We start from the raw sequence: 13,070 nt of genomic DNA on the forward strand, positions 1-13,070 counted from the left end.
AACCACAAAAAAGAATCACAAGATAAAATACCTTCTGAGTGCACTCCTGTACGCCGAAGCAGTGTCTGGAAAGATATTTATGATATTGAACTCTCAAGATCGCAGAGATAACCATCGTGTTAATAACACTGTGTAACTAAACAATAAAAACTTTTCTCACCTGTGCGGCGTGCGGCCAAAAAATTCAGATCTTTTACTCTATTTCGTCTGGAAACAGTAAAATTCGCAGATTCGTCACGATCACCAAGCAACGAAAATGTCATCATGACGGACTTCCTTTCGTCTATCAAAACCAGTCCAGCGAACCGGTTCGGTCAAAGTGGTCTCGGAGACTACTTAGCGCCCTCGATTACATGTCCAAACCAACAAGCTGAGGACAGTTTTAGAGTTGCCGGATTAAATCAAATAAGTCATGATTTGCAAACACTGCATATATTTTATTTTCAATAAATTCATAAATTCAATACAAATGTTAATTTAAGTATCAAAATTAAATGCACGTTCTTGATTTAAGTACTTTGAAGCAGTGGCGTAGCAAGACTCTCGTGCACCACCCCCCCCCCCCCCCGCAAAAATATTCCGTGGAAATGACCAAAAAACTCTCGGACATAAGCTAAAACAACGCTTTTTTTATTTCGTCAAAAAGCACAACATGTCGCTATTAAAAGGCAATGGTAACCTAAATTTGCCGTTTATCTTGATTACTTGGTTATTTTTTCATACGTGCTTCCTCTTCTGCCCTTTGCGTTTCTGTGCGCCCCTGAGAGGTTTTGCTTTCGACATCATTCTGACAGCCTTCGTAATTTTGCCGGTGCTATCAAACCACAAGACGCCGAAAATCGACGACCCCCTGGCATTGTTACGTAACAAAACGATTTGAACAGAACTAACATCAACGTTATAAAATGTGTATTAATGGTTTTGCAATGCAACTTTTGGTTTTGCGACTCAAATTTCTAAATTCTAACCGTTTGGGCCCCTTTTCGCTGTGGACCCTCCAGCGACCGCGGGGGTTGCGGGGGTGGATGCTACGCCACTGCTTTGATGTTATTTGCAGAATATGATGAGGGGTTGCTTTCCTGTTGAAATTTGCCCACAATCTAAGAACAAAACGACACATTTATTGGGGGCATAAAAGATAGACGATTTAGATCATTTTGGCCGACCATCCAGCGTTCAACGCTGCAGACTACTGGCACCTTACGCCACACGATCCATTCAAAAATCACAGTAGGCCTACAGTTACCAGTAGTCTACTGGCAACTAAATTAACACAATTACATTTTACCAACCAAACACTTGTGTGAAGTGGGCTCATCATATGTAAACAGAAGCACTTTCAATATTTAATATCGCTCTACTACTGCGACGTTACCGACACTGAAGCTTTGTATTTGTGGTTGGTTCTCTCGGCAGTTATGCCGTTGGAAACCAGACTGCTCTTCGTGCTTTGGGTGTGACCGGAGGTGGTGCTGCGGCGGTCTCCCGTAACTGCGTTAGGAATGTCATTCGAGGATCCCATCGCGTCTGGAGGGCCTGGTGCGGACTTCCTGACAGTGCCGGCTAATCTTACTGCACCCTTTTTTCTGACACTGTTTTATTATATTCTTCCCTTTGTTTTGTATTTATGTGATTGCGAGCTTGCGTGTGTGTTTCGTTGTCCCATTAACCCTTTTGATTCCCACTAGTAGTTTCTCGAGGTAGTTTGAGCCCTTGAGCCATTTACTCGGATTATCTTGTTTGTATTGCACCTTTTCCCCACCACTTGCCTCCACAAACTCACGCTCGGCGATGGGCTTTGTCCAACTTAGATGCCATATATATATATTAGTGTATACCGCTTGCCTTAGTTATCCCAATTTTAATTTGCAGTTATTGCGCACTTTTCCACGGTTTATTGGTTCGTTCGTTTTCTTCTTTTTTATCTGATAATTTTTCAAACTTTTCCATATTAGTGATTCAGAATTTCACCCCGGTTGATAGGAAAAGGCGAGCGGTAATTACAATTCAGTTAGATTTTTCCATGTTTAGAACCCATTGCCGAGTTTGCCAGCCCCTCGCCACTACTTTATATTGTTATTGGACACGTAGTGGACATAACGATCGTTTCAATATTATGTTGTTGTTGTTGTTCTTGTTCTTTGACACGTTTTTAAAAAGTCGCTTTTCTCTTCGAATACTGGACCAATTGCTTTGAAATTTTCAGTGGTTAAAGATTAATTTTTTTGCTAGAAGGCTATTACTTTTATTTATTTCAAAATTTTGCGTGAATTCTATGAAATTTGATATTTCGTCTAAAATTTTGCTGTATTATTTTTTATCCATGGGAACACGGATTTTAGTCAGTGTCGTGACTGGCTGTACGTTTTGATTCTGCAAAATTCTTGCTACTGGAAAACTTTTTTGAGGGTACCGGTAGCGTCAAAGGTACCGGTAAGGACTGATTCGCTCTGGTCTAACGTGTCCATATATTTGTGCGTAGCTCTCTTGTTGGACACGTAGTGGACATAACGATCGTTTCAATATTATGTTGTTGTTGTTGTTGTTCTTGTTCTTTGACACGTTTTTAAAAAGTCGCTTTTCTCTTCGAACACTGGACCAATTGCTTTGAAATTTTCAGTGGTTAAAGATAAAAATTTTCTCCAGAAAGCTATTACTTTTTTTTTCGCTATGACGTCATCAAAATTATGTGACTCTACGTGTCCATATATTTGAGCATAGCTCTCTTGTTATTTTTGCTTACGAATTTCTTTCCTATATTCTTTGAGTGGGGCTGGCTCAGTTAGATAAGCCGTACTCATTCTTTATATTGACTTGTTATTGGACACGTTTAGTGGCCATAACGATCGTTTCAATATTATGTTGTTGTTGTTGTTCTTGTTCTTTGACACGATTTTAAAAAGTCGCTTTTCTCTTCGAATACTGGACCAATTGCTTTGAAATTTTCAGTGGTTGAAGATAAAATTTTTCTCCAGAAGGCTATTACTTTTTTTTTCCGCTATGACGTCATCAAAATTATTGCCATTGGGTGGCGCTACGTGTCCATATATTTGAGCATAGCTCTCTTGTTCTTTACATGTTCAATTTAATTTTTATGTTAAGATTAAATTCTTATTTGTATTTATTTATAAATACCGTTTTTGCCCCCCTGCGCGGGGGAGGCCAGGGTTACTGGCAAATGTACATGTTATTGAATAAAAGTGCATGAAAACAAAAAATATGCTGGTACCGGTATGTACAGTAAGGGAACCGGTACCAGTTAAGATGCGGTATGGCGCGATTCCAAAAGAATTCTCAATGCAAACTGAAGTCGTACTGCGCTCAGTTTATACCAATAAATTTTTGGACTAATTCTCTGTTTCAAAACAACAACCTATCATGCCAATATGCCGCACCGGGATGCCACCAGTACCGGTATTTCAAATTGGTGTTCAGCAGCGACACAATAGATGCGGAAGATGTTTAAATTAAACTTGCCCTATCTAGCTGAATTTTTATTAGTTTAAAAAAGCAACTCACTTACCAGAGATGAAAAAGAAAACAACTTCCGTACCTCCTTTGATCACGCTGATTCACGATTTCTCGAGTAACACGGCGAAGCAACTAAGCAAGACCGGTTAGCTCACTTCCAGACCTCCTAAATAGGAGGTCTGATGTTCTGGATCGATAGCACGGATTTTTGAATCGCAGGCGAACCACTGAAGCGTGAATATGTGGTCTGCTAGATCGGTTCCAGCGGACATGTAATTAGGCCTAATGTATCCGTCACAAGTTATATTTGGAGTCACAGGAATGGGACTTTCTATATAGCTAAATATTGATGTCAATGTTACATTTGAAATTTGCCCTTTAAGCACTGTCGCGCGTAATCGGAATGTAAACGTCAGTTATCAATGACAGTACAGCGACGGTGACTACATATCAACAATATATCGAAATCTAAAAAAATAACATTTTTCTATTAAATTTTAAGTCTTTTTAGTCGCTAAAAAGTTTTTTAAAATGGGTTTTAAATATCTATACATTTGAGGGAAAATATGTTTTATTCCATTTTTGTTACTTACATTTGGCACGCCTACATGGCCGTGTCACCGAGGGATACGACGCCGCAAAAGCAGGTTAGGGATGTCAAGTATTCAACTGTAATTATATATTAGTTCATTAACTCCATAGAGCACAGAAGAAAATAAACCACTTCGTTAAAACCCATCATAATTTCCAGAAGCATTACACAGCAGTAATAAAATAAGTTGGTATTTTATCTAAACGTACTCCTCTTCAGGTGCCTCTTTGTAGACCTATCGGAAATTCTCATTTCTACGGAGATTCGCATGACAGCTGCTCACTGTACGATTATTGTTTAAAATTGGAACGTCATTGATCATTTTATTGATATTCTCCGACAACTAACTGAACATTTGACGACACGTCATCAGAATTGTTAGGCACAAAAATTAAGGTTGTTTTACGTAGTTAATTTCACATGTCACAAATTCTTAGAAAAATTATTGTCCCGACATTGGTATTTTTGCAGAACAAGTCGTTTTCGAGCTTGCTAAAAAGTAATCGCTTGCTAAAAAGTAATCGCACAAAAATGGAATTAGCATTCCACTATTCATATAATACCCAAGCTCATACACAGAAAGTGGACTTCGAGGTTAATGACAACTACCCACCCATGGCTGAGACTTCATAACGAACAATTAACGTTCATACAAAAATTGAAGAATTGAATGCAATGACCAAATAGTGCGGGTGCAAATTCGGGAAATATTCTGGCGACAATCACTCTCTTTGCTATAAACTAAACATTAACTGTAAACAGTTTCACGATGCAGTAAATGACGCGTGTATGGTGAAAAAAATCTTACCATATCCATCTACTAATTTTTATTTTAAAAAATCTTTAAAAATATTTAAGGGCCAAACATATTGAAAATTTCGATCAATTATGCCGATACTTATGAAAATTACAAAAAAGGCCAATATTGCCGATAATGATATCGACACATCTCTAGTCTACAGACGTCACGAATCCAACAGATGAAAGATTCCCAGGCTTATCTGAAATTTAGTCTATTTTGGAACCAACGTAGCAAACACGAACATTATACATTTTAGCATATATAGACCGAGTTTTCGAACTTGAGTATTGTGTTACTTACGAGAACCACAAGAAAGAATCACAAGATGAAATACCTTTTGATTGTACTCCTCGCCGCAGCAGTGTCTGGTAAGCTACTTATGTTGAACTGCTCTGATCACGGAGTTGATAATTAGTAATGATATAATTAGTGCTAGTAATTCATGACAAGTTTAACAACGCAGTCACAATAATGGCTATATTGCCAAATAGTGATGGTTCTTTGTGTTTTGCTTTATATTTTTCAATAGTATTTTGTCGAAACTCTCAGGTGATATTTTATTGAAATGACACCTGAGCTACACATGCTGGAATACAGCAACGCATATAGCTAAATATTTCGCAAATTGGCTTTTTCATGATTTATAAAGAATGTTTGATAGGATTTTGAAGAATATTTATAGCTTTAAGTAAAATATATTTAATTCATTTTTGTTGTTGTTTACTTTAATTTTAGCACGCCCACACGATCGTATCGTTGGGGGATCAAACGCCCCAAGTGGAGCTTACCCATGGCAGGTATTTCACTCACTTATATGTTCGTTCATTGACGCCATAAAGCAGAAAAGAGAATGAAGTTCATAAAACGCTTCAAAAAATATGTTAAATTGATATATTTTTCGGGAACATTATATGAAAATATTCTAAAATAATTTGAAGCTAAAAATACAAGCTATAATCATCAATGATTGGCAAGTTACGTTGGTAATTTTATCTCTGACGCATTTTTCTTTCAGGTTTCTCTTCGCAGACCAATCGGAGGTTCCCATTTTTGTGGAGGATCCCTTATCTCCATGGACTGGGTTATGACTGCTGCTCACTGCGTGTATGTTGTTAATTAGTACAGTTTAATTGATCATATTTTATTGACATTTTTTCACAACTGATTGAACATTTCTCGGAACGTCATCAGATAGTGTTCAGCACGAAAATTAAGGTTGTTTCACGTAGTTAATTTCACGTGTCATAAATTCTTTGAAAAATTATTGACAAAACGACAAAAATATGACTAGCTGCAATTGGATATATATGTTCTTGCAGCAAATTTAATATGGCGATTTCCAATAATACGATTTTAATACGGATATATATACATAAATGAAGAGGAAGAACTTCAAAAGCCCTCGTACTTAAAAAACGTTTCAATACAAGCTTAATACAGCAATTTTTACAGCTACTACAAGGTACCCAGATAAAATGTCTTTGTAAGAGTGACTTTCGTTTTACAGTCTCAACAACGTTAATGTTGCAATCGGTAGCACAACTATTTCCAACCCCTTGGAAACAATTTCTGGAACATTCACAGCCAACCCCAACTACAACTCCAACACCATCAGCAATGACTTCGCCGTAATCAAACTGGCTTTCTCTGCCACACCTGGCGCAACCGTGAGTATAGTAAACACAATCAAAACCATTGAAACATGTTTCTTGAAATCACACTTTATTTAGTGTAAAAATTTGTTAAAATCTATTCATTTCAATTGATTATAGCATTCATTATATTTTTGAAGTTGATGTTCATCACTTTGCCGAAGCTGAAAATTGATTTTCTTGTGTGGATCAATAAAATCAATTTTTGTCGTGATGACTTGATTTTTTTTTCAATAAATAACGAACTTATTCCTTGTTATATCCAATTCAATATTTTACTTGTTGATTGGATGTTCATGTAGCGCAGGCAAGGGTAAAATATGAATCATAATATGTCAATAATCAGTAAATTATGCGATTTCATTTCCAGGTTGCTGCAATTGCCATGGCCAGTTCTGGACAAACTTTTACTGGAACTGCTGTCACCAGCGGATGGGGATACATCAATGGAGGAAGCAGTAAGTCACTTTGACTTGCGAATAAATAAATTATTTGTGCAAAAAAATTGGATCATCCTGCTTTCAGGTTTATAAATATACATTGCTGCATATAATTAAGGGCAGACAACTTTTTGTTTAAAAGTGCAGTTTACACTTTTTTTTATAAACATTTTGTTGCTTAATTAAGATCTTAATTTCTTTAGACCCCAACACCATCCCAAACGACTTGCAATACGCTGCAGTGCCTCTGGTTGACAGCGCCACTTGCAACAGCGCGTGGACCGTACTGCCCAACCAACAACGTATTGATGAGTCAATGCAGTGCGCCGGGGGAGATGGTGCAACTTCTTGCATGGTCAGTATAAAATTAATTCTCTGTCGTTTATACACGCTAGATAGAAATAGAAAATAAATGATGCTTTTTCAATCTAACCATTACAAAGTAAGAGCTTTTGTAAAGTAGTGTGCCGCACGTTAAGTATAACATTTCCTACACGAACAATACTCTGACATTTTTTGAACAAATGGCTTATTATATTTGCAGGGTGACTCTGGTGGCCCACTCGTCCAACAAGTGAACGGAGTATGGACCCTCGTCGGCGCAGTATCCTGGGGAAGCAGCTCATGCAGCACAACCCAACCAGCTGTTTACGCCAGAATCGCTCACGGCAGAAGCTGGATCAACCAGGTCACAGGATTGTAAATCTACCGATCTACTTCCTTATGTCGCCTGATTAATTCGATTAATATAATTTATTCTAATTTCTGATGAATATGGTTCAAAATATACATTAAGCTTAATGAATACAAGATGACTATATTTAATAGTGTGGATGGGGAATAGTAGCCTACAATGCAATATTGAATTAACAATAATATTGCTTTAGTATATCTGTGTTTATACTTAACGACGTATGCGCTATTTTTGGAAGTTGAGAATTCTTCACATATAAAAACAAAGTGAAATAAAATATCTATTTCAATCTATGGAACATAAGTCATATATGTCACGATCATAATCCCCCGCCCAAGGGTGAACACTCCTAAGCGAATCTACGTGAATCTGCAAACCGTCAAGGGATAACACTAAGACTATTTATAAAACTATTCGACTTGAAGTCCAAAAAACTACATCTTAATAATTTTCGGCCATTTTGAATATGCATTTACTACCATTACGAACATTCGTCTACTTTGACAGGAACCCAAGGTACGTGTGGCCACTACCTGTGTAAAGGAGCTTTTTGAGAGTTTCTTTTGCTGTTTTCGACATCACCACCCTACGTATTTGTCTAGGCCAGCCATCCGAAATAAATCCGGGTTTGTGATTCCTTTGTAACGATTCCAACGGGACCATCATTTAATTCTCGCGACAAATTCGATCTTATCAAGTTTTAGTAATTACTCTTTAACCTCACCTTATCAAACGACAGTTCCACGTTTATAAAAACAGTGTGGCTTGATATCACATTTCTTTGACTTGGATAATGACCATCTACTGTAGATTCGTGAGTCATATACTATCCCGACAAGCTTGGTTTTACAACCGATTCGTCATTGACAAACAACAAATCGCAATACTATTCCCTAAATTTGCCATCGGCTTTGCATCCTTGAGAGTATCGGGGTATCATGTGTTACATTGTTTTTCTTGTTGATTTGAATTCGTTAATTTTAAAATGCTAGAAACAAAGCACATGTTATCCATGTTTTGAGAAAAAAAATATTAGGGGGCGATTCAGATTCAAATTGGCGGTTGACGGCAATCAACTGCGAATCTTCTTACGCACCTGCAACAATAAAACTTTTTGATTGCTCAACTAATTGCAAGTGCCCTTTTCCAAGACGGAAAATTCATGAGACATCACCGTGCCCAGACTATAAGCATCACAATCAAGTCAGCAGAACAAACTTATTTATTTACCTAACGCACAATTTTTCCTAACCATGATGATCATATACATACATTACGCTTCTTTGTGTTAGCTAAGAATTTTCTCAATTATATTCGCAACAACGAATGCATAGAACAATGTATAAATTTTTGAGCATATTTATGTATTATTTTAGCGGATATAAGAAAAATATGTGTGAACGTTTTTAGAAAGATATAAAAGCTGACCTTGCATCTAGTTCCATTTATATGTCTAACCACATGATATAAAGAACGGCCCAATGGATGTATTTTCTATTTAAGTCATTTAAATATAAATTACCAGTCACCACAAAGGATGGGTGGTTGATTGCGGTAGGCTACCACTACCTTGTTCTCCCCAACATTTGCGGTCCATGCCTTACCCTCCGCCCTAACTGTTATGGAACATGATTATTACGTTATGAGCTGTTTTACTTTAGAAAATTGCTGGCGAATAGGCAAATAAAAAATACCGACCTAGATTTTCGATACTTCTCTCCCAATTCCATTGATATTGCAATTTGAAATGGTGTTTGAAGATCTAATTCACTTCATTTTTCATCGTTAACTTTCTCTAGTGACCTTATAGCGTAAAAAGGAAAATCAAGTAGGACTAAAACGTCATTTCTCAATGAATTGAATTTAAATACATCCGATCACTTTCTAAGTCTTGCTGCATATCACACTCTCTGCGAAGAAGTTTAGATCCATTCTAGGAAATGCGACAAGTATTCGATAGGTTTTAGTAGGTAAGTTAAGGAATAAAGTTGAAAGCAAATATAATTGACAAATTTTATACCCATTCCATCAGACCAGCGTTTCTTAACCTGGGTTCGACGAAGGTTCTCTGAAAGAATTATATATATATATATATCATAGAACCTTCCTATTACCCAGCCTACTAATTACGCAAACTTAAGTTCATCTCAGATGTACAAACTTACACGTTTAAACAACTTATAATGCTGTGTGGAGCTTCGCACATGTGTACGTTTTAGTGGACCTGTAAATGAATGTTACACCTTAAATTTCATCACTACTCGTCGAACTCATATCGTCATAGATGTCTTACGTTTGGATGGATTTTTGGTGCTCCCGAAGTATGTGCATCAAGATGGCGCACAACCTGAAAATCGTATTTGTACCAGTTCAGAGTTAGCAGGCTGTGCGCCATCTGGTGCACATAATTCTGGAGCGCCCTTTTTCTATTATAGCGCACTTAAGTGCTTTCTGATTATGGACACAAAATATCTTAGGTTATTATGAATTGAGGTTTTAAGCTAAATATTTCCGTGACAGAAACGTTATTCATAGTCTACCTATAAATTGTAACTCCAGTTAACGGACAAATCGAAGATTGGGAGGAAGGGAGGAAGATAAATATTATGAAATCCTCTAGTGTTTGAGCTTTACTAAGTAATAAATTTGTGGCAAAAAAACATTTTATTGCATAGCTTTGCTTAAAATTATCGACATTATTTCTGGACATCCTCAATATGGCGTTGAGTTAGGCTATATGATATCTCTATTTTTGTAAAACAATGGAAAAAAGCTTTTTATCCACATTTCAATTCAGCTTGAAACGTTTGGGAAACGAGTGACTTAAGCTGCCAACGTTTTTGAGGCGGCATAATTATCATCTTTCGGATTTCCAAAGTTGCAATTTTTGCATTATATATATATATTAGTTTTTCGCCTTCCACCCTCATAACCCAACAACAAAAAGCCTATACTACGCCTTGCCACCGACACCATTGTGACACAACAATGACTATTTCCACACACACACACACACACACACACACACACACACACACACACACACACGGAGTATCTTAGGTCACGCCACGATTATTTTTTTCTATAAACTTGCGCAAAAATTAGTTTCCCCTCTATAAAGTTCTAATTGAGATTCAACTGTTCAGTACGATGGGGTACGATGGCAACTGTTCAATACAATTCGAGAAAGGATTGAATATCATATATTAATGTTTTTAAATATTATCGTCTTCATTTAAGTGTTTCAATTGTAGAATTGTATAATAGGCGGAGGTGAATAATTCCTAATTTGAATTTGAAAATAATTCGTAAAATTTGTCTTAACAAACCCAGTTAGGGCGGAGGGTAAGGCATGGACCGCACCCATCCTTCATGGTGACTGGTAATTTATATATAAATAACTTACGGTAAATAGAAAAGACATCCATTGAGCTGTTTTTAATATCATGTGGTTAGAAATATAAACGAAACTAGATGCAAGGACAGCTTTTATCCTTTCTAAAAACGTTTATACGTTTGATATGTCTGCAAGTTGTGTCGGTGCCAAAAGTAGATAATCTAAAACGACATGTTATCGATGTTCGGTAGTGCTTCAACTACCAACATAATTGTTGATATAAAAACTTTGATTAATGATAAATAATACTCAAATGTCTTGGGATTAATGTGGCCCGCGAACAACAAGGAATTAATATTGTGGCCCCCGACGCCAACAACCTTGTACCTAACTCTTTATTGTCATGTCAAGGTGTGACAATATCCGGTCATCCGCCGTATTCATTTTACTGCTGCCTATAGCTATTTTGGAGGCAATTTGATATCTTAAGAATTCCCATTTTACTTTAATAAGATATTTAAAATTTCCTCATACAATCATTACTCGATCAATGTATAAATATTTGATTTTAGCACGGGAGAAAAACGTATACATCCTATCTAAATTTAGTCGTTTTGTGTGATGCTCAAAATTGTACTATGTGCTAACGAATCAGGGTAGATCAATAATATATTTTTAAACACCAAAAAAGCGACTCTGAAATTTTTATCACAAATGCTATTACAATTACTCACCTATTGAAGTTGTAGGAAACAGCCATAGAAGTAAAAACGATATTTGATGCAAATTATCCGGTAAATGGGGCCATATCCAGAACACGGATAAATGTGCCAGGCAAATGGACGAGATGTTCTGCGCAACAAAGAATCAAGTTTCATGATAAAAGATTATTGGATGTGGAATTACTATAAACGAGGTTAAATTAAGTTCTTTTTTGTTCTTGTACTCATTCACGTAATAGCTTATCATGTTTGTCAAGTGATGTATATTTATCAAACAGTACATAAAACATATATTGTTGATTCAAGAAACAAAAGCTTTTCGTGAGCGTATCCTGGGAAATGACATATGCGAGTAAAGTCGTCATATTCAAACACGTCTTCAATAATAATTTATGTAATTCCCGAAACTTTTTCATCACTTGACACAGACCAAACCTTGATACTGACGTGGAGAAATATATATTACAGGCTAAGTGCAATAACCCGGTATTTAAGACGTCATTACAAATTCGAATGGAGTTATAGGCCGACTCCTTGCACAGTAAGCTTTGCTACTAGAATACTATTGCCAATATTACAGCATATACCGCCGCGTTGGTTAGCAGATTCGAAATTAGTTTGGGGGAGGGCCTGTCGCCTACCCACAGGGTTCATTGCGGGTTCATATTCAAGATAAAGCATTCGTCGCCATTCATTTTTGCATCAGTGGCGGGGGTGAAAAGAATTATTAATAACGGTGTCACATTTCACTAATCTAAAAAAACAATTAACAGAACAGAACATTCGCATTCACCTGAACTCCTGCAATACGCAAGTACACACGCGCACATACAATTGTAAACATTTGCTAAAAAGTGTAGACTCGAAAAACATACATATACGGTCTCGATGGAATTGAATTATCCAGATAAACAACTCTCGCAGACCAGATATCAACGCTATATTGGTGTCGGCTGTGTTGCTTGCCTCTGTTGGGCCGACAGTCCAACTCAACGCAAGTGAGTCTTATATCTTTGCAGTTGTGTATATCTACTCCTACTTTGTTTGTCAATTCATATCATGAAAATTACAGGCTTGTGATCATTTTCAAAAATGACAAACAAATTCATTACCAGTTTTGTAGGTTTTCTGCTTCAATTGTAGAAAAATATTTGATTTCAAGAAAGTATTATCTGAAATTTTGACCATCCTGTAAGTTTCCAATTAAGTTCTGGTACCAATGTATAATCAAATTCTAGAATTCTAGCTAATTTGTATTGACATAAAAGCGACTACCCTATTATCAATGCCTTTCAAGGTCAAAAATAGTTTCAATCCAGTTTTCCACCTCGCTTCTAATGTATTCGAATCGACTTGCGAG

General features: G+C 36.7%; 1 protein-coding gene across 1 annotated transcript; it reads left to right on the plus strand.

The window, feature by feature from the left end:
* Window positions 1–5,111: 5,111 nt before the first annotated feature.
* LOC120325759 (chymotrypsinogen A-like) lies at window positions 5,112–7,756 on the plus strand. Its single transcript, XM_039391920.2, has 7 exons — window positions 5,112–5,233; window positions 5,601–5,662; window positions 5,881–5,969; window positions 6,373–6,532; window positions 6,888–6,975; window positions 7,161–7,312; window positions 7,502–7,756. Exons 1-7 carry the CDS (start codon window positions 5,191–5,193, stop codon window positions 7,658–7,660), a joined length of 753 nt encoding a protein of 250 aa, XP_039247854.2. The 5' UTR covers window positions 5,112–5,190; the 3' UTR covers window positions 7,661–7,756.
* The last annotated feature ends 5,314 nt before the right edge of the window (window positions 7,757–13,070 follow it).

This window comes from Styela clava, chromosome 4, assembly GCF_964204865.1.
Source record: "Styela clava chromosome 4, kaStyClav1.hap1.2, whole genome shotgun sequence".
NCBI classification, from domain to species: domain Eukaryota; kingdom Metazoa; phylum Chordata; class Ascidiacea; order Stolidobranchia; family Styelidae; genus Styela; species Styela clava.

What these genes read in the sequence shown, in the direction of transcription:
- LOC120325759 (XM_039391920.2), top strand. Translation starts at nt 5,191, where the DNA reads ATGAAATACCTTTTGATTGTACTCCTCGCCGCAGCAGTGTCTG. An exon ending in ATACATCAATGGAGGAAGCA is followed by an intron (nt 6,976 to 7,160) that starts GTAAGTCACTTT and finishes TAATTTCTTTAG; the next exon opens with ACCCCAACACCATCCCAAAC. An exon ending in ATGGTGCAACTTCTTGCATG is followed by an intron (nt 7,313 to 7,501) that starts GTCAGTATAAAA and finishes TTATATTTGCAG; the next exon opens with GGTGACTCTGGTGGCCCACT.